General features: G+C 41.1%; 1 protein-coding gene across 3 annotated transcripts in view; it reads left to right on the forward strand.

Annotated features, from left to right (window-relative positions):
• The first annotated feature begins 1049 nt into the window (after positions 1-1049).
• The window catches only part of dlc1 (DLC1 Rho GTPase activating protein), a 72347-nt gene continuing 50309 nt past the window's right edge, over positions 1050-23087 (forward strand). The window contains exons 1-5 of one of the 3 annotated variants that reach the window (XM_047333865.1): positions 1050-1773; positions 2713-4741; positions 9112-9246; positions 9614-9724; positions 22561-22594. In XM_047333865.1, coding sequence (XP_047189821.1) covers positions 2780-4741; positions 9112-9246; positions 9614-9724; positions 22561-22594 — 2242 coding nt within the window. In that variant the 5' untranslated portion in view covers positions 1050-1773; positions 2713-2779. Of the gene's footprint in view, positions 1774-2712; positions 4742-8366; positions 8508-9111; positions 9247-9613; positions 9725-22560; positions 22595-23087 lie in introns of those variants that run through there. The other 2 variants (XM_047333866.1, XM_047333867.1) reach the window with 2 other exon arrangements.

Below are 23087 nucleotides of genomic sequence, written 5' to 3' on the forward strand. Positions count from 1 at the left end.
GAAGGCAGTGCGCAGTTTCCCAGCAAGGCCCCTAAGAAAAGATTCATCCAGAGCCTCACCTCACATCTGGACGACTCAGATGTTAGAGGCCAGGGTTTCAGCAGCAGCTGGAGGGGGCTTCATTCCATTTTTCCCTTGTGCTTGGTTTGTCCCCACTGCTTTGACGTATTGCTCTTTTTGTGCAGCTGACCTTGTTGACAAAATATTGTCTTGAGAAATTTGGCCCAGCTCGATTTTGATTTTTGCTCGAACGCAAAAGAGAGTAAAGAAGGAGGTGTTATTGCCAGGTTTTTATTAATTTAGTAAGTGTATTTCTAGAGTTCTTCCCAGGCAAGTTCTGCACGTAGGAGTCTCTGGAAATATTCAGCTTGTTTTACAACCCAGTCTCAATAGAAGTTTACTGAGAAAAGTTGCTGGTTAACATCTAATTTAAATAGTCTCAGTGACACCATGTGAAAATATATCTGGCTTTGCCTTTTTATTTTCCAAGGTGCCTCTGACAAATGACTATATTAGGAAATGCCCTTTAATGATTTCCCCCCTTTGGTTTGCTTTAAAACAAAGATATCATGTTTAAAGCACTGGTAAAGCCATCCCGTTCGTCATACAATGTTTTATACGTATCATAAGGAATATTTGAAAAGAGTAGAACATTTCTAAAACCATACCTGCAAAGATATCTTTCTTGTACTTATTTCATTAGTGCCAATGTGTTTGGTTAAGAATTTCTGGAGAGTCAAAAAAAGAAAAGAAAAAGAAAAAAACATGCGTTAGATATAACTGCCAAAAAAATAAGAGCAGTCTATCTTGGCCCCCAGCCAGAGGTCTTACGAGGCAGCCTGTCTGGTACTAATCAAAACCAACCGGCTTAGTTAAATAGCAAAATAAGGAAGAATGAAGACGTCCAGTGAGAAGAGGAAAGTTTTTAGAAGTTAAGAAATTAAGAAGTTGTGAGCAAGTTTCAAAAAGAGTGAGGAGAGAACGTACATTGGAGGAGGGTGGAGTGAATAAATGCCTATAATGTGTCGGGTGAGTAGTGAGACGGGGGATGGGGCTCCTAGGATGTGACTCAGACTCCCTGTCAAAACCAGCAGGGAGGGGACATGATGAGAAAGGGGATAGAGCAGGATAGAGCAGGGGTGGAGTGGGGGAAAGAAAACCCGGCCCCTCTTACACCACCCCTACTCTTTGGCATTCAGCGTCAGCAAAAACCTTAATGTGATCAAGATGGAAGTTGTCTATGGACTTTTCGTTGCTCCTCGGCTTTCTGCCTGCCTTTGGGGCTTCACTGCCTGTCCGACAGCTTTACAGCGAGGATACTGACTGTGGCTTGCAGAAACCTAGACCAAGGACGGTTTAGAAAATAAAGCATATTTCAAGTCACTTGGAAAAAGATGGATTTACATTACCCAAACGTGGACGAATTGCTTCCGGTGGATGAATGAAAAGGCAACTCACGAAAACGTCTCTGGATGGCTGTACTCGCAACAAATCCTCAATATGGAGCTTATGATCACCGAATATTCATCTACTGGATTGAACTTTGTCAACAATGGAGATTACAAGAAGTAACTGTCGTTACTCAAGAATGCAATATTTTGAATGTATTGAGGTGGCAGTTTCGCTGTTGGCTCGAGGGCAAGTTGAAGGAGCAACAGCTTTGGGACACTTTTTTAGACCTTCCTTACTGATCTAACAACCAGGCGCAGGTTCACGCGAGAAGGTGCAGGTGGCAGTTGATATGATCCAGCTCTACTTCTGAGGAAACAAAAGGTGAAAACACACAGAGAAAAACAGATTTGAATTTTACTTTTGCTTTGAAACTGTAGATAATATATATTTATATGATGTAGGTGTAGTTTTCAGTGACTTACTGTAGAATACAGTGGGCATACCCAGGATCTCCTATCAAATGTTTATCTCTCTACTTGTGCTTCTATCGTGACATGTATAGTTTTTTATATAACAGATGTTGAGCCTTAATTGACGCATTCTGCTATTGAGTCCCTGTGTTCCCCCACTTTTGTACATTCTGACCTAGAACAACAGAAGAAGGAAAAACACTGCGCAGTACAAAACTTGGTTCTAATCCTGTGATCGAACCCATGGTATGTAATATGATAACTTTGGATTGCAGAGAACCAGCTGTTCAGCGACACTGAGATTCAGTTTTAGTTTCTTTTAGTTACATCATTCTCATTTGTCGCTTGGATAGGTGCAGAGTGACAGTTAACCAACACCCTGAATTTAACAGACGAGTTTTTTGTACTGACTGTTTGCAGTGTAAAGTTGACAAACAGGGCTTCACCTTGTAAAGATGTTAAAAAGTAACAACTACATTTATCTGGACTATGATCCTCATGTTTTAGAATCAAGGTGGCATTTTTGTACTTTGTCAGTGTCATTTAGCGTTGCTGACATGCTGGGATGTGAAATTCAGTGTGAAGATGTCCATTTCCCGTGTTTTAGTTTTGCATAACGGGGTTTCCTGTCATCTTATATGGACCCCCCTGAGTTGATACCTATCCAGGTGTTCCAAGGAAAAGTGGATGCAGTATAATTTTGCCCCTTTTGATCCACTCGCTGCTCCCTTCCCGTTTACTGTAAAAGTGTAATGTTATCTGTAACCATATTGTCATCTGCATCCTGCATATTGAATTTACCTTGGAAACATCAGCTGTTTCTAACCCTCTTTTCTTCTCTTTGCTTTAGCAGATCTGGTTTACCGTTTTCAGCGGGCATCAAAAGCAGCTCTATGGGATAGCACAGGCTGTCCACCATGCCGGTAGCCATACGGAAACGAAGTTGGGAGGAGCATGTGACTCACCCTTCAGGATTACAGTACAGCTATGACGATCTGGATCTGGTCTGCTGTCATGGAGTTGACAGCAAGGGGCCTTGGATGGGAGCAGGGGCTTCCAAACAAGGCCGACGGACAAGGTGTGCCTCTATGCCAGAGGGTTGTCATCAACTGCCCACAGAGGACCGGGCTCAGACACTTGAAGTGACAGCTTCTTCTGGGAATGACGATACTGACATAGAACGTTTGAAGCAAGAAGAAAACAATGAAAAAGTTCCATTAGACTTGCAAGAGGAGTCAGTTCATGTACTGAATGAATTGGTGGATGTTGACATTTCCCAAAGGGCCTCGGAATCTGTGCATCTCCGAACCGCAAACATGAGGAATTCTGGAGAGTTTCACTGTGACTCAAATAGTGGTATGTGTAGTGCAAATCTTTCTTGTGCAACTGATAGCAGCAGTCACATTGAGAAAACTATCAACGGTGAAGGTGAAGTTAGCACAGAGAGTAGCCAGAGTCACATCTGCAATGACGATAATGTCTTAAAAAGGCCACATATGTCTCATGAAGAGCAACAATGCATCTCTATCTCTTCAAACAATGGGCTTCCACTGTCTGAATCTGCTGGTGAACAGCCTGGCAAACATCCAAATCATCAGGAAACAAAGGAGAGCCATACAGAGGGTCACAACAGACCTCCTGAAATCTCTGAGGCCACATTAAACTGGGCCAGTGCTGCTGAACTGGAACCTCAAACCGACCTCCCAGATGTTGAGGAAGAGAGGATTTCAACATCTGAGAACACTGGTGCAAATGTTAACTTAACTATTGGTGTGTTTCACAGTTCAGATGATATGATGGAGGATGGCAATGTCACGTCACTGGCTAACGAAACTGCATCTGCAAAATCAGTTGTGACTTTGGTGGTGGAAGGAGAAAGGGACCATGGAGTAAGTGAAAACTGGACTGCAGATTCTGCTGACAAGCTGGATACATTATATGACTCAGAAACTCTAAATGAAAATACAGGGCTTGAAATTCACTCAAGAGACTTTCGAGGAGGAGGGCGAGATCATCTTGACTGCCCCGGGGTAATGGAGCAGGCTCTTGGTTGTGAAATATCCTACCAGACGTCGTTGGAACAGCATAATATTGCAATGACAGGGATGAACGGACCTCAGGGAGAGGAGAGTGCACAAGCAGAAAGCAGCGTGAAAACAGCACAAGTCAGGTATGAGCCAATCACATCATCGGATATTTGTTTCAAAGGTCAGTGTTGCTCTATGACTGTTAACAGCAATGTGTCCTCTGAACAAGTGGATACAGGATATTCAGAAGATCTCAAACTGTCAAACATTACTCTGTGTGCAGACCAGTATGTGGAAACAACGACGTCCATCAGTGGACCAACAGATATCATGGATGTAAACTCAGTGTCCAACGAGTTGGCTATTTGTGAGGATCAGACCATCGCTCAGTTGTTGGAAAATAGCTCAAAGCTGGACACTATCCTAGAAGTTAGCTGCATTGAGCCAGATGACTCCCCAGTACTGGATCCTCAAAAGAACATTTACTTGAATATCACCCCAAATCCAGATGTTCAGCAGTCTCATATAAATGATAAACATGCAGCTACTGAGCAGCACGCCCAAAACCTGCCATCATGCTCTGCAGAAGTCAACGATGAGTCCTCACCAGAGGGAATCCATGGCAACCAAGCCTCTCAACGTTACTTCAGTGAGTCACCTGCCTCTGAGGTGGCATATGGTCAGACGGAACACAACGGGCCGGGAGCCACAGTCTCTAGAATGGAGGAAACAGATGAGGCTGTACGTAGAGTTACTTACAGCGACACGCACATTTCCACTTCAGTTTTAGATGGGACAAAAGAGCCTGCGGATCTGAAACAGGACAATGTGGTCAAAGTGCGCATGAAAAAGGTAAGGCTCAGTAAATTATGTAGATGTGGACATTATACTATTTGACATTATTAATATAAATATTAGTTTCCTATTAGTTTCTGTAGTAATTGTGGTTCTGGCCCATTTTAAGTTTTTTCTTGAAGTGAGCTGACACTTACTGGGCACAAACGGCTTGCAAATAATTTTTGTCCCACACTCTGGTAAGCGTCTAGGAAAACAATGACTTCACTCTCACATGCTTACAGATCTGTGTGTGGGGGGATCTGTGCAATGTTTTACTCTTTCTCAACCACTCATTGCAAAACAAGGTCCTATAAGGGCATGAGGACTATGAATGTAGAGGGAGTTGGAAGCTCAAGTAATTTCTGGAGAGAAAGGCTGAAACAGCTTTCCCCAGCAGATACTGCGCGTTGCACTATTTACACGCTGTGAGCCAAAAACCTAATAAGCACTTGCTAAGCTCATTGGAACAAAGCAAAGGCCAGAGAACTGACATTGTATTTATTCACTATTAGTATTTGCAGAGTGAGCCCTTTTGGAATGACAAAAAGAAATCCATTATTTACGACTCAGCATGCATTAAGCAGGCATGTTGTTTAGACAAGCACCATATTGTGGAGAGTTGAATTCTTGCGATATGTTCTAGTTGAAGAGGATCACCCTCTTGTTAACAGGAACCCTTACAGAGTTCAATATGCAAGTCATATGCATGAAGGGCTTTCAGAGTTGAATCTTTGTACAAGTTTGGCATCTTAGTTATAGAAACTTCAATAACCCTTTTTGATATTAACATTTTATAAAACACAAGTGTAGTTGTATACAGCTGTGAGGACATTTGACAACATTATTACAACAGCTCTTTACTATATTGTCATTCATTATCCGTTTATACGCCAGCCTCTATATGTGGATGTTTAGTTGCAGACAAATATGTTTTTTATATATATATACACACGCACACACACACACACACACACACTCACACACACACACACACACACACTGCTTTTAAATGCTAGATAGTAAAAACAAACAAAAAAATTCAAACCATGTCTGGCTGTGCCTATATCGGTTTAGTTCTGTTACTCATTAACCACATTAACAATTTTTTCCCATTGTATACGGGATCAAAACCAAAATAATCATTTTTTTTAGCTTTATGACTTCCAGTTATATGGAACAGTCTCCTACACAGGAGTGTGCAATAAAACAGATGTTTTTAAGACTTTTCTAAAAAATTAACTATGATATTGAGTGAGGAATGTATGCTACCAGTCACAGTATTTGCATGATACTGAAAACTGTATGAGTTGTGTAATCCTACAGAATTAAATTGATCAACATTGCATTATTTCCACATAAATGATGTGTCTGTGGAGGTCCCCTTAGTCCAATGTTGATGTCACTCCCTCCACCAGCTCCCATAAGTGAGAGAGCACAGTCCAGTATAGGGACATGGAAAAGCAGTGGCACACTTAATTACCATTGGATCCAATTTCAGTCTGAGGATGACTTCAAACCTTTGGATTAAATGCCCAAAAAACCTGGATCCTGGAACTCGAGAAGAGGAGTTCAGCCATAAAAGTGGAAGGCGCTAAGGCAATCCATCTAGCATATGGTAATGGCTTGTCTTCGCTTTGACAACAGGGTTTTCACCACAGGGTCTATTTACCTTGTGTATAAAGCCTGTTTACTAAGAAAACGTGCTCAAGGCAAGCTCATGAGGACAGAAAATAAATTAGTCAGTTAATGTTAACAACTAGAGGGAGACAATATTTAGTAAAAAGAAAAATGAGAAGAAGCTCTTAAATATCTTTTAGAAATTTAGAAATTTACTTAAAATAAGTAATCTGTAAGTTGACATTGGCTACAGCAATTGTCCCTGACAACATATTGTACTAACTAATGACGATGTTTCCACTAAACCATGTTAGTGTTGCAGATTCAGTTTGTAAAATGAACCCATCTGGTTTGCATAATGGCTTGAGATTACCCTGATATTGGGCTTTGTTACTGTGTTTATTTGTTTTAGCAACAAGGCCTTATCCTGACCTCGGGGCCAAACCGGCTCAACAGTAATTTATCTCACAGTAGACAACTTGGCAAAATCACCGTCTCTCTGCGCTCTCTCCTTTTTCTTTCTGTTTTACTGTCCTTATTTATTGACACTGTTCACTGTTTATGAATGAAAATACCAAGGGAATGTGCAGTATTTTGATGTATAATTGTTTGCACACTATGTATAGCACAGCGGAAAAAGAAGCCCTCACTTTAAAGGACATGTCTGAGAAATGGGATGCAGGCCACCAAATGTAAGAGGGGGTTTTAAAAAGACAGCAAGGGAAGGGGAAGGAGGGGTGTAAGAGTTCAAACAGTGTGGGAACTGTCTTCCATCTCAAAAAACAGGAAGTCGAGAGGAATGTAACAGAAACCTCAAAAGATGGGAAAGAGAGAAAAGAGAAAAGAAACCTTTTTAGAGCAACCAAACCACCAGAATGCCCCCGAAAAAACTTTGCCTCTCCGAGGCGCCTGACGTTGCACTGCACTTGTTTTGTACTCCGTTTTGTGGTTGTTGTTGTTGTTGTTGCCATCTCGAGCCAGATGCTTTTGTTCATTCAGAGAGGCCTCGTATAGATGTCATTGTTTCGCCACGAAACAAAGTTTCATTGTTAAACTTTGCCAAGGAGACGAAACGTAACAACGTGCACTGTCGCTAGCTAGGAATGCCAGCGAAGGCATCACTGTGTGACACTGACACACGTGGCCCTGAAAATCCGTTTGCTCACTCAGCAAGCCCAATAAGAACTGCTTTTGACAGGCTTATTCGGCACTAACTGCAAAATAAATGTAAGCGCAATTCATAAGACGTTATTAGGCATGGGGCGAGAAGTCAGGCCGCCGCCACGGCCTTCTCATCGTGATGCAGATTCTATCTAGGACCCATAAGCCTGTCAACAGCACACACATTAGCATTAGTCACAACTCAAGGATGTTGTCATCCGTACATGCCCATTGTAAAATTACACAATTTCAAGCCACTTCAAAGGACATGTTTATGATATGTACGAAGAATTTATTGTATCACATTTAGGAATGACTGCAGCATATGAAAACAAGGCTCCCATTCGCATGTTGACATGCCTCTGTACCTTTGCACAAACATACAGTCACAGTGGCTGCGTCCCATGAGCTCACCCCCATAAAGTGTTTAACAGGGTCTGTTTGGGACTAAGGAGCCGGCCGTGTGATGTCATTTTTCTTCTTGGTTGAGAAGCTCAGACAGGGAGCCAGACCAGGATTAAACACATGCAAGCAGAGAAGACAAGGAAATTAAAAAAAAATTTAACCTGTAATGAGTGCTTATATTGCCTCAAACAAAAACAGGGTTAAGGGATAGAAGAGGACAGAGTGGTATGCGGAGTGTGTCTTTCATTTAGCATGTTTTAGCGGCGACACACCACCTGAGGTCAGTATGAGACTTGTTATCGCAATGTGTTGATGAATAGTTCAACAGTGCATATTAGAGGACTATGGGGGGAGTATTCGATGACTTGAAGTGATCTGATTAAAAAAATAAAATGGACTAGAGATGTTGCAACAGATATACAAAGGGTGGAGTTTTGTTAACAGAAGTCGGAAAGGGGAAATGAGGAAAGTAGGGAGCAGGGAAAGACCCAGTTTAGAGCAGAGTTCTTCAATTCTTCTGACATGACGGGACAAAGGCCAATGTTTAGCTGGCGGAACTGAGTCAAACATTGATTGCTTGTGGACATCACGAGTGGACGTTTGTATATTTTATGTTCTATATTTGACAGTTTGACTTGATTTCAATAGAAAACTAAGCCAAAAACTATAAAGTGGGTTGAGACGATATAGTGATGGTGAAAATGTTTGACGTTTGATTCAAGCAGCAAACAAGCTGATGCTTCTATAAAATGTATCAGGTGCCAGTCAGTGCTCTCTTCTTAGTTGTTACTTATTAAATGATAGAGGTAAAAATCTAGCACAAAAAGGTGCATATGTAATAAAAGTAAACTAGAAAGATAGGTATTTACAATGTTTGTTTCAAATGTAGCCTGAGCTGGAATGACTGCAAATAGATGCAATCTTAATTACTGATTTAACTAGTTAATTTCGTGGTTAGACGACTGCACAGCAAAATGGTGACAGCATCAAGAGGAGACCTTCCGATTAAGCTAGTTTTTCGTCTATTCCAATTATTTTAGTTTTGAAAGTTTAGAGTAAGCTATCCCTACACTGAACTCTTCAATGGGCAGGGAAACAAATGCCAAAATCACCACTTCTCCATTTATCTATTATAATATGTCCTCATTAGCTCAGTGCAGTGGTAGTCATTTTTTTTCTCATATATTTCTCTCTTTATTCAGCGTGAGCATGCTCGACTGGACTCAATGGTGTTGCTGCTGATGAAGCTGGACCAGTTGGACCAGGAAATTGAGAATGCCCTCAGCGCCACTGCCTCTATGGACAGCGACCCCACCCTCCAACGACCACCTCCCCTGGTACACACCCGCAATCAATCATGTTAACTTACCAGCAGTCATCGCCACATGTTTTTTTTTTTTTTTTTATGTATTGCATCTCATGGACTCAAACAAGAACTTCAAGTATTGATTGATTCCGTTAACTACACTAGTAAACTTGTACTCTATATTCTCTAGTGGCCACTAAAGGCCATAACAATGTGATAGAGAGCGGGGAATTATCATTCACTTTCTTGAACTAACTCTGATACACTGTGTACGGCATTTTACATCTGCAAAATATATTTTTGATCATCTTTAAAGAAATACTGAAACATTAGATGAAAAAAATGACATGAAGTGCAACAGTGTAAAAAGCACATGGGATTCTATTTCAACTCTGCAGGAGTTGGATTCAGGATCTGCACAAGCTTCACAAAACCCTCCAAATCCACATGGTCCTACTGCCTCCTCCTCAGGATCTGCACCTGCCCTCGGAGCAAAACCTAAGAGTGGGGTAAGTCAGCAGCTGTGTGTCATATCAGAATACATCTGCACCATATCTAGCAAGACATGAGGTCATACTGAAATGTCTAGAGCATGAGTTGTTTAATGACACACACACACACACACACACACACACACACACACACACACACACACAAACACATGTTGGTATTTCTATAATTGTGAGGACACTCATTGACTAAAAGCTAGTCTTAACCCTCAAACAACCCTTTGAAGTGGCAAGGACCAGCTAAAATATCCTCAAAAGAATGATTTTGAACCAGAATTTGTCCACACAACCATAGAAAGCGCGCGCACACACACACACACACACACACACACACACACACACACTGAATTTCCTAATTGTAGGAATGTCCCCCAGCACTTAGGGCTTAGCCATGCAGACGTTAAAACTCTATAATTAGCTGGTTCCAAAGATGTAGACCCCTTTGCCCCAACAAAGGGGTCAGTAGGGGGGTCTGGGAGGTGAAAAGCCAAGGAAAGGGGAAGGGAGGGTGAAACGCTTCAAGTGAGACGCATGTCTTCATGCCCCTTGCTTGCTCACTTAATGACTTTGTCAGCCTTGCTTTGGGATTGCCTTCAGAGCGAGGGCTGAGTGAACAGGCCGGCGGACTGAGCACTCAAGCAAGCTTTTACAAGGAATTGCTCAAGTGGAAATGTAAAAAAAGAAAACTAATGCTGAGACACTTAATCTCATGTTGAAGTGATGCAGGATGGGATAACAGTAAACGCCAGGCAGGATGTTTCTGTTGCTAAACAGTCGCCTTATCTCGCCAGAACAAAACACTGCAACCTGTGCAATCTTCAGAATACCTTGACAAAAAGAACATCTCATGTTCCTGAATTATCTCTCACACTTCCATCTTGACAGTGCTTTGTCTTGTTGCACGGCACAACTGTTCTGCCGTCACACCGCAGAGGAATATTTCTTGGATAATTTCAGATGCACAGATCAACATATTCAATGATGTGTGATGTATTATGTCTGTAGCTAACAGTTTCCACGGCCTCCACTCCTGTAGTAACCCAAGGTAACTCACTAAGCTTGGGTAAACACCGCTTTCACTGCGCCTAATAGGAGGCTTTTTACAGTGGAGGCCCAGTGGGGTGATTGATTAAGGCCAAACTGACTTCATGAAGGAGGATTCTCACTGGTTAAAAGTTGCAGGGGTCTGTTGAGTCCTTTCAGAGTTAAAGTTTTGTGACGCCCACTTAATCTTTTTAGCAAGACAATACAAATCCTTTAAATGATGTAAACACAGGGGCAGATGTGAGGAAGAATCGTGGTTGAGTTTGAGGCTCTAATTCGAACAGGCATCCCAGTTGAGTTTTTTAATTAATTAAAAATACACATAATATAATAGATGATTCAAGCACATAATAACAGTATTGGTTTGTTATTATATAACAAATAATAATACAATAAAGAAAAAAATAATGTGTATAATGCCAGCATTTTACCATAAAATCTTCCCAGAGGGCAATCTCACATTATAATGTGAAATAACTTTGTCTTCTCGTCTATTATAAGTCATTAAACGGAAGCCCTTGCTGATTGTATCCTTTATTATGATAGATTAGGGATTGGCTGAATTACCAGAACTGTTTGCATGCAACAAATACACCAATGCAAACTTCAGCCTCAAAAATCACTATCACGTTTAATCAACAGCTCTCTGGGCACATTGTTGACAAAGGATAAACATCATAAGATTCAGAATAATAGGATTATTTTGGGATTTGTGTTTTATTTTACTCACTTTTCTTCACCCCATATAAATAAAATCAAGTTAAACAATGTTTAAACAGCAATAATCCCAAGGTTAAAAAACAAAAACAAAATCACAGACTCTGTGCTACATAATATTTTCATTAGCATTTGTATTGCCTTGGATTTACAAAATGGACACCATACTGTATTTCAGAAGACTTAATTCAAAAGATTGAGAACATTAACTTATCAGGAAAATGTTTTCTGACGTTATAAATCAAGACATTTATACTTTTTATAGACTTTTATAGAAACAGACTTCTTTTTCCAGTGGAGTCGCCCTCTGCTGGTCATTGAGGAAATACAGGTTATAGGCACTTCTGCATTGGCTTCACTCTCCAGACCCTGTGACTATGTCCATTTTTTTTATACGGTCAATGGTGTCAAGACATTAAAACAGCTGTAAAACTCATACCAGTGTAGAAAGTAAGGGGGCCAAATGTGACTGTCTCATGGATGGTTGCAAATGACACTGTGTGCGTGTGCGTGTCAAGTGTGAGTGTGAGCGTGGACGCACGCACGTGGAATGTTTATCATTGTGCATTTGAATTCCTTCCATTTTATGATGGATTATGCCAGAGGTTAGTGTTATTACTGTCCTCCTGACACCTCCTGGGGTTTAGTGTAACACTGTGGTGTGATTGTTCCAAGCACATGCTCACGCTGTCTTTTATATAACCATGATAAATGTTGGTATGTGGTTGTGTACTTTGGTGATGAGAGGACATTCCCCTGGCGTACAGTGCCATTCATTCACAGCTTTTGATAAGACACTGGGTTAAAGTGAAGAGATTTTTGACTCTGACTGAGCTGGTAGCTTTTGTTAGCCTTCAGCAGGTGGCTGTTATTCTTGCGTTGAATGTGGGGCTAACGTTTAGCGGATGTTGTGCCACAGCAGGTGTTTTTTTCTCATGGTGAAACTACTATTCTTTGCGCAGAGTGTTTTTGTTGGCAGGTTTCTGTACTTGCTTAGTGTAGCAGGTGTCTTACAATGTTGTTTTGGTTGCATTGTTGTGTTGCAACAGCTGGGTTTTATTTCGTTTACAGGCTTATGTGTATTTACTGTTGATTATACTGCTGATTGTTTACTAATTAATTGATTGATTGTGTTGTCGATAAAGTTTACAAAAAGATAACATGATACATGAAAAAAGTAGTCTGAAAATTAGAAAATATTCATGTTTGGGCTTATGAATTATATGAATATTTCTTCAAGGAAAAAAAAGACTAATTAATGTCATTAAATAATAATGAATTAGGATTCTTAAGTGAAACCTGTAGGGACAAACTTAGGTTATGCTTGGCACGAGAAGCATTTGTTATGTGACTCTATTTTTAGAGCTCTGCGGCTGCAGAGGATGTGTCAAGCCACAGAGGTGGGTGGAGGCTGCTGACCCCTAACCACCTTCCTCTGAATGTTACAGTCGGAAACAACATATCAGTCAACTTCAGTGCTCAATGTTCCCAGCAGCAAGACATATACTCACAATCCCCTAAAGACCTCAGGTACTGAACCAGCAGCAGAGCGTGGCTGTCTGTTGAATTTTGGATTTGGGCATAGGAGACAGGGAGGGCGCTGCCCTATACCAGCCATCGTCCTCTCCGTCTTTGTTAAACATTCCACAACAGGGCAACCTTTAACCCTTATTTGGATCTGTATTCTGTCTCCAGGGCAACAGCGCTCCAAACACAACTTCTGTCATCTCCTTTGACGGTTTTGCTGCTGAAATCTCTGAAGCGTCCATGTCAGGATTCAAGTTTGTTTGGGAAGATGATTGATTGAGAGATATTTTTACTTTAGAAAGAAAGATGGTTCCCTGTCTCTTGGTTGTGTATTGTGCATAGCTCTTTATCTGTCTGTGGTTTGGTGGACAATAGAAGTGCTGTGGTTTGCGTGCTAAGGTCACTCGCAGATCTCTGCTCTGTTCTTCCTCTGTCTTCCGGTTTGGCAGCCTCACAGTCCCCAAACATCCTTTATCCAAACCACACCTTCTCAATGTCCCAGTCAGAGAGAAGAGCCAATATTTTTGCTACTTTCACTGCCCTTTATTTATTTCGACATTTGCTCGCAATCTCTCCCTCTCTCTCTATCCTGTCTCTGGTCCATAGTCAACACCATGTGCAGCAAACATATAGTTTTCCTACAGTCCACCCACATATTTGGCTTAAAGACTGTAGTAGGCCATAATGAGTCAGTGAGCTATGAAACCAACCACCATTCCATCTGACATGGGGTGCCAATAGTGGCTCTGGTCGTGGCCCCGCTAGCCGCTTTGTGTGGTGTCATTGTCCCCAAGGTCACTCCCCTGCTGAGCACAGCTGTAACAAGGAGACAAACACAGACCTGCTGTGATTTAAAAAAAAGAGGGTAAGGGAAAAAGAAAAGGCTTGTGTTTGGAACAGGATGTGGAGAATGAACTTCTCCTCCACCCCCACAAGGAAATCTTGTTTTTCCTGTCGATTCAAGGCTATAGCTTTTGCATAAAGGAACAGGAGAGAGAGGGATATATTGAATAAATATGTTTTTCTTGTTGTCTGTTGTTGGCAGAGTATCCGCAGAAAACAAAATCCAAAACAAAGCACAGCACATATGCTATCATGCAATTTATTGAAATTGTCCTCATGTATCAGCCCAACCTATTTTGCATTCTGAACATTTTGTTAAGGTGGATTTGGGCTATGATTTGTATCACTCAACGTATATTTTTTTGTTTTAGTGTCTTTGTGAAAGGTAAATATTACATAAATCTCCATGTTTACAACCCCTGCTCAATGGTAGCTTGTGTTTGTTTTTATGACATTCTGTGGCTTGTCGCCTAAAAAACATAAACTTTATCACCAATGTGATTTATTGACACCATGTGGTTTGGGTCCTTCAAACCTCATTTAAGTTAAATGCATCACACTTTTTCATTCAACTTGAAGATGGCACTCTACCGTGTTGGTCGCTAACAAGTACCAGTTGGTAGAAAAATCGAGCACTGAATCGTCAAGCAAAACGCACATCTATTACGTCAAGGAGACAGTAAAAAGTGCATGGAATACTTGCAGGATGATGGCACTTGTTGACAGTAAATCTTGGGGATGACTGGAAAATACAGGCATCTGGAAACACCCCTGCAGCCCGCTGGTAATGAAGTGCCATAAATCACAGAACGAACAAACAAACTGCATGCACTCGTAGAAACACACACACACACACACACACACACACACACACACACACACACTCACAGATGCTGAAACATGTACACTGGAATGCATTGTAAAACCAGGTGTGATTTATGCAACACTTATTGGGGCTTGTGGTTCAGGGTTTTAATTGAGACATTTAGCTTGAGCATGTGTTCGAATTTCAGTTTTGAATGTGCCTTGAAGTTACATTATCTCACACACCTGAGCGTCTTGCGCAATTCATTGTCTTTGCCTTTAGTTTTGATGTAATAAAAACCAACCTGCGTACAGTATGAAGCGTGTTGACGGTTAAGCACCCAATGCAATACCCTCTAAAGTAGATAGTCAAGACTGTGCCTTCCTCAGCAAATGTTACAAAACTGTAACACAGCAAGGTTTTGCACACTGGCCCTTCTGGGAAGTCAACAAGCTTCATGTGTGCCACGTAAATGCTTTGAGGGCCACCACAGTCTTCTACAGGGGACAGTCTAATCCCACTGTGTTGCTAACCCATTCTCTGCCTTCTACCAAAAATGTCCTGGGCTAATCCACAAGCTTGCATTGTTGATGCAGTTGGGATAATAGTGCTGATCCCTTTTAACTCTTACTTTTAACTGGTGAGCGGGAACAGGTGACTTATTTCGTCTGTTAATCAGTGTTATAAGCACGCAGCAGCATAATGGGAACGAAAAGGTTCCATGTATTCTTGTCATTGGTTGCCAAAGATTTGAACCCTCATTTTGAAAACCAATTTCAGATAATCGGTAGCTTTGCAAAGAAAAGCCTGGCCTTAAAGGGACAATGTATTGATCAGCGTGTTTTATATATACAGTATATTTTCCCTGCTATGTTTGTGTGCAGTTAGAAAAAAAGAGGGGGGAAAAGAACAACATCACTAAATTCTCCATTTTCAGCTGTGCCTTTGGTGTACTTTTTGTTAGTTGTTTTAAAACTTTTAGAGCGTCCGTTTTTGCTCTTAATAAATCAATCTCGAAACCAAAATGCTTCAAAAAGCAGATGTAGCAAAAAACCAAATCACACCATTTGGTTGTCAGTTTGTTGATTTCCCATTTGTTAAATTAACCAAAATGCTGGGACTTGCAGTTAATTCATCATTCACTGTGCAAGCGAAATACTGTACATGTGAAAACATCAGCCAAAATGTTTAATTGGGAATAGAATAGTAGAAATTTTCCCACAGGATGATTGATTCATGACAACAGGTGTTGGTGTTCTAACTTTGATCTTTCACATTAGATTGTGGTGTAAGTGTGAGAGTAGATGTTTTGAAGTGCTGCCATCTTCATCAGAAGTTTGCCTCATTAATGCTATCAGGTTCCATTTTGGCTTTGGGCACTACCAAAAATAAACCAAATGGGTTTATGTCTATAAAAAAATTAAATACATGATCAGGCCGGTGTGCAAGTTATGTAACAAGTGTGTGCCTGAACAACGAGTAACACTGGTAACACCGACTATCACGGAAACCTACTAACAAGCAGGAAATGTCCCTGTACTGGGTTTTAAAAATGCAAATGGTTTCCAAAGACAAACTGTTTTAAAGTATCTACCTTAGTATCAGGATTGTCCAAACGTAAGAATGACCCAAGGAGTGGAATTCGGTGACCATTTAGTCTGCCTTTTGGGATGAAGAGCCTTGCTTATGGTCGGACAAGTTAAGAGTTACTGTCTCGTCTGGTGATGGATTCCAAGGGCCAGTCAACAGTTCACAGTTTATGCTCCAGGGGCCCAGCACTAAATCCCACCAGACACTGCCTGAAACCAGAAGCCTGTTGCTTTGGCTTACTCGTGTAAACAAAGGCAGATGTGTGTCTTTCTGTCTCTGTGTGTGCGTATCCATTTTTTTCCCTCTCTCAGTCAACATCACCCCATACAGAACATATCTCACGACTCAAGGCTAAACGAGAGGACAAGGCCTCTGCTAGTGGTCAGTCTATATATTTGTGTGTCTGAGTGAGTGTGTAGTGTGTGTGTATGTGTGTGTGTGTATGGTAAAATCATTAACTTCCTAACACAAGCAAAGACTGAAAGCAAACCCATTCACCGGAGCTATGTGTGTTATACAAGTTGTCAGTACACGTTTCTGAGACGTTTTTAATAGTGTCACCAAATTTCGTTCGGAGTTGTTATCTTTTCAAATTGCCTTTAACGCCAACATCTGGACGCTAATATACGTCCTCTGCAGGAAATGTTCCCTACGCATCATTACACCAAGTCATCGCATCACTTCCTGTTGACACACTCCAAGTGTGACATATGGAAACTATTAAAATGTGGGATGCAGGGGAGAATGTATGAGGGGTAGCAGGGGGTTACACTCAAGGAGAAGGCTAAAATGAAATTGTTTCCCACGTTTCCCTGCACACGTGCACCCAGGGGTCGACGCAGCATGGAGAATAAATTCCTTTATAAGTGCAGGGCAGAAAGAGCACATTCATGCCAGTCAAGGAACAGACATGCGCTCCAGATAACATCTCCAAAGGTCCTGGACAGGCGGGCGCGTGCACTCGCTCACACTAACACTGTCTGTCTTCCCACTATCACACGGTTGCCTCATAGGTCTAGCGCTGGAGCCGCCACCTTACCTGACCATAAGCCATCTGCACCAATTTAGCCATTTGCGTTAAGTGGTGGAGAAAAAGGTTTGGGTTAGTCTGAGCCCCCTAATCCTTGTCCAGCATAGCCCATGGGTGGTCACACACACTCACATAGTGCAGCTGCAGTGCAGGAGGGGGGCTGGGGTTGAGAGAGCAGGGCAGTGGGGATGAGAGATGCATGGTGGACTGCCCGGGTTTGTTGTGCAAGAGCTACATGCCGATGGTTTGCTTAACATTTCTGACTAAGTCACTCACACAGAAAAGCTTGTGCATACAGCCTCACGCAAACAAGATCCATTACTGACAAACAAAATATCATTTGTATCTAAGGATGGGTATTAAGAGTCAATGTTACAGTACCCCGTTACTTTAGTTTCTTTAGTACTACATCAAAAATTGTCAATAAATAAAGGCGGGGTTTGAATATTCAAAAAATCCATTTGGCCATTTGATCAATAGTTTGTTCAAATACTCAAATAGTTTCTGATTTAAAACCAACCCATGCTGTGCTGCCAAACTTTGTTCAAAGACCTAAATATTTCCCAAGATACAGAATATGTTGAATGAATTTGGGGGAAATGTGGCTAAAATGATGCCGACGACATGAGGAATATTTCCACATGATGGAATGGTGACACGGTTAACATTCTGCAGCATTAACTTGCTGTTCATATTTCACTCCGTTTAAACATCATATATCTTCAACAAAGAGATGGAACACATAACTGGCTTTAACGGCTTAAAAGCTATGTAAAGGAAATGACAAATAAGATGGGGCTATAACTTTAAAATTGATGAGAATTAATTTGTCTAAAAAAAACAAACAGTTTTATTGCATGCTTGCAGGCACTAAAACTTATGTTATTATGATTGTTATATTATTATTATTATTATTATATATTATTAGGTACAGTAACATTTGAATACCGAAGCCCTACTTGTACACTTTAACACTTATTAAACTCGTCATTAAAATTATTAGTGTGTATCATTGATTTCCATTGTTAGAATAAGGCAAATGAATCAGTCAGCTGGAATATTTTCAACTCTTTCTTTCCTGATTTGTGAATCAAGCAACAACTCTTTACTCCCTGTAATAGTAAAATCCTAGCTCAAACTGAAATGACTCGCCGGAAAACTTACTTTAGCTTCCGGCCACAGTAATGACAATAATGACCCTGCAGTGGTTAATCACGCAGGCGCACATGCTTGTAGGCAACTACACACACGTAAAGTAAACACATACCATACCCCCTGTGCCCCCACACACAAGCCACTTCCAGTAAATTAGTGGCAGTAAATGAGGCAGCTGACGCTTGTGTGCTCTGCAGCTTACGGCTCTCCAGTGGACACCTGACACGGCCCAGACAACCCCACACTGGGACAACCTGCACTGTGGCATGCCAGGGGGAAAACAGGCAAACATCCAGAAAATATGTGACCGTGGTGCTATGAAAACACTGGTACTCACTGGTACCCATTCATTCACATTCTTGTTAGGCTCTGCGATCTCTCACTCACATTTATCCAACTGTAATTGCTATTATGAAGGAAAACACAGCATTGTGTGAAGGTGAGATTTACACCGTGTAAGTGACTTCATGGGTCATTGACAGGAACCTGTGGTGTGGTGTTTACACAATAGGACGGGTGCACACTGGCGAACTGAAATGTCTTGTTAGTGCTGAGCAGAGGAGCCTCACAGACCTCCCATACTAACGCCATTATTCAAGGCCAATCTTTGTGCAAGTAAATACAGAAAGTTCTTTTAAGATTGATCTATTATTTTTTTAAATGCCTCTATACTTCAATGTGATGTAAGAAACCTTTGTGTGATTATATTTGAATCAATCACAGCAGAATTAAAGAATAAGGCTGGTGTCATTGTATATTTTCTCATTGTGATTAAATCCTATTGAAGTCTTGATACTTTTCAACTTCCCTAATTTGCCTTTGGCTCTCAGCCCTAAGCCCATTTGCTCCAACGGAATATGTAAACCTTTAAAAATGATTTCATTTTTCAATCATTTTAAAAGGCTTATTATTTCCCTAAAATAGCTGGACTCTGTTGTCATTAAAGAGGCTGTGTGTACGTTTTTTTGCTGTTGCTACAAAGCCAATGTGAGCACAGCTGTTTACTTACCAGTCTAGTAGAAACATTGCCGTTCCTTGCAGAGAGCCGTCTACAGCAGTGGAAAGAATCGCCAATGTCAACTCTTGTGTTGCCTCTATTTCTATCATTTCTTTGCTTTTACTCAGCTAGCCCGTCTCGTCACAGTAGTGTCCAGTCTGCCCTGAAGAGTTGCTCAGAGGGCATATTATAACTTCTTGTCTTGTTAACGCAAGCTACCCTCTCCTCCACATGCTCCTGGCAAGAAACCAGGGTACAATAAATGTTGCTCTGTAGGGGTTTAATCGTGTATTTGTTCGGGGACTGGAGATCTATCGAATATTTATTACAATTGGCTAAAACACAAAAACACTACAGTGCCTCACTCAGTAATGAAGAAACGTAATTGATGTGACAACAGTTGAGGTCTGTGACACAGACATAAACTCAGAAACATAATCAAGGCTTGTTAACAGGGTCGATGAATTGCTCCTTTTGGTCCTTTTTTTCATTTGTTGACAATAAAAAAACCCATCTTTGGTTGAATTATAAAAATGTCCCTTTAATTAAATAACGTGAAATAAAGAGGAAATATTCTGAGCCTTTCAACTTGTACTGTGGGGGAATAAATATTAGAAAATACACTGTATCCACCCTGTTGGCCACATTTTATATTCAACTGATGAAAAGGCAGAAACCAAACCCTTGTTATCCTGGCTAAGTGTCACACCATTCACAGTGTTATTATCACTGGGGCAATGCAGCGGGGTCACTGCTGTGACTGAAAAAGCAGAGCTAATATTACTCGAGCCCAACAGCTGAAACAGCACTGAATATAAATCTATCTCTGATTTCACCTCAATGTTGTTGTTCTGTTTGTGCCGGTGATTTAGTGACAGTGGAGTGAGTGGGAGTCTTTGGCTGTGGCTTCTCCCTGGTGTCTTCTTTAGGTGGTTAATCAGCAATAAATTTAAAAGCAATTTGTCCACAGAGGGAATTTTAGCAAGTATGTGTCTGAAACATGACCCACAAAGTGAGTAAATGCTCATTTTACTCACCCTTAATACAACCACACGCTTAGCCACAAATAAACATTCAAGCGCTTATATATATATATATAAACACACACACACAAACATACAAAAGATCTCGGCAGACGCGCCACAAGTGATGGATTTTAGATAATGTATGTATGCGCAGACAGCTCCGCCACTGACTCCTCAAAAATCTGAGTAAGACAGATTGAGACCAAGACAACACTTTATCTAGCGTCAGCCAGCCAAAACGTTAGCAAAAACAAACTCACCTATGAGAGCAGGCATTGTATTCACTCTCACCAGACTGTGTCACGCCTGCACTGGTTCATCATAAAATATAAGAGCTCCCTTGACATAGTCACACTTTGTGCATGTAATGATTCATTCTTTATCTTTCTCATTAGAACGTGCTCCACACTATGATCCTGTACAAGTCAAAATAAATAATAATCATGCTAATAGCTTAAATAATTAAATTCTCTCCTGGTGATCACCCGCAGAAAATGATGTAGTACAACCCAGGTCAAACATGCCGACCAGTGCATAAAAAAAGAAAAATCTAAAACTCACTTGGAAGATACTTCTCCGAACCACGTAATGATGCAGCACACAGTACAACCCTCCATCCAATTTAAGATACATGCCTAAAGGCTGATTCTGTTACTTTTGGACAGAGCCAGGAGAGCTGTTTCCCCTTGTTTCCAGTCTTTGTGCATTAAGTAAACTAACAAGCTGCAGGATTTAGCTTTATATTTAACATTCGGAAATGAGACAGGTATGAGAGCGGTATCTAACTCCTGATGAAGATAGAAAATAAGTGTATTTCCCAAAATGTTAAGATATTCCTTTAAGATATTCAAATGTCTGTTTGATTGTGCTGTGTAAGTGGCTGCCAATGGGCAAGCAGGCCCTAAAGTAGTCACAGTTTAAGGACTCGAATTAATACTATGGGGAAAAATAAAGAAACCTGGAGGAGAGCATTTATCTTACTAAAAATATCCAGAGGAAAAGTTTATATTTACACTTTGAGCCACACACGGCAATGGAGACAAAGTAGATCAACTGTATTGTGAATGTACCTTGTTCCCCTCGCTACGTCTGATCTCTTCCAGGGGAGTGCGGATTAAAACAGGTCAGGGTGTGGAGGTCAGCCGAGGAACCTGAGGTCAAAAGTCAGAGGCAAGAAAGACCCCTGCATTCCTACTGACTGCTGCCCACACACACACACACACACACACACACACACATAAGCACAGAGAGATGACAAACATTTGTCCGATTTTTATGAGAAAACCTGTGCTGCAGTAGTATTTTCTACAACCCACAACAAAGCCAAAGAAGGAAATACTACATTGGCAGAATGATGGGAATCTACTATAGCTAAAGCGATTTTATCAGTAACGTCTCTGCACACTACCTACGTGAGGGCTGAATCAACAATGAATCAGAGTAGAGTGATGTGATATTTCTTCAGATGTCTCTGGTGGGAGTGTTATCTGTCGTGACGTTTTCTATTAAGACGTGTGCACATCAGAAAACTATGCATATGGTGTTTGAGCAATGACATTTTGTGTGTGTGTGTGTGTGTGTGTGTGTGTGTGTGTGTGTGTGTGTGTGTGTGTGTGTGTGTGTGTGTGTGTGTGTGTGTGTGTGTGTGTGTGTGTGTGTGTGTGTGTGTGTGTGTGTGTGTGTGTGTGTGTGTGTGTGTGTGTGTGAGATGATCTGTGGCTGTGCAGTTTATTATTTTCTTTGAAGCAAAATCAATGTTCTTGAAGGGGGCAGAACAGAATATGGTGATATTGTTGATCAATGTCTGCACAAACACATCTCTGTGTGCAATGACATGCAAGCATTCTTGTATAGTCACACGCATGGGCCAACGGAACAGGGCATAGTTGCACTCAACACGCGCACAGAAAACTGATTCTGAATGCAATGAGGAACGAAAGACTGTTAAATTTTATTGAGGTATGTTTGAAGGGGGCAAGACTGATCTCCAAGTTTGTCAAGACTTACAAAGTTTGAGTTTGAATAGTTTCATAGCATCAAATATCGTGAAAATGCATCACAACTATCTCATTATTAATCTTTTGTCTTTTTTCTCTTTCCCAGGGCTCCTCTACCATTCCTGAGAAAGAAAAAGCCGGTAGGTCGTTGCTCTTTTTTTTTATTCTTGTGTGCATTCTTGTTCACTTAAAGATTATGGTCTTGATGGGTAAAGTGATAGCATTAGGTGTTTGTCTGCAGTTGATCTGCTGTGGGCCTAGTCTGGTGTCATGTGATGAGGTTCTGCAATACAATATCTGATTGATAGCCCTGTCTGGTGTTCACCACATGGGGCAAGGGGGGGGGGGGGTAGGGGGTAGGTAGTTGAGTGCAGGACAGGGACACCGGATGCCAGCCTTGATAAGATCCGATACTCATCTACTGAACCATCAAGTCTGTTGCCTCTCCAAGATAAGCGCCAGACTGGATGGCGAGTGCAAAAAAACTTTTGATAAATATTTATTTACCTTTTACCTCTTACACACCTTCATAACATTTTTGGCAATCAAAAAAGAAAGAAAGAAGTACATTCCATTATTTGATGCAGTTAAAAATGAACAGTTAAATACCCCAAATATGCAGATCGTTCCAAA

Source organism: Scophthalmus maximus, chromosome 8, assembly GCF_022379125.1.
Source record: "Scophthalmus maximus strain ysfricsl-2021 chromosome 8, ASM2237912v1, whole genome shotgun sequence".
NCBI lineage: Eukaryota > Metazoa > Chordata > Actinopteri > Pleuronectiformes > Scophthalmidae > Scophthalmus > Scophthalmus maximus.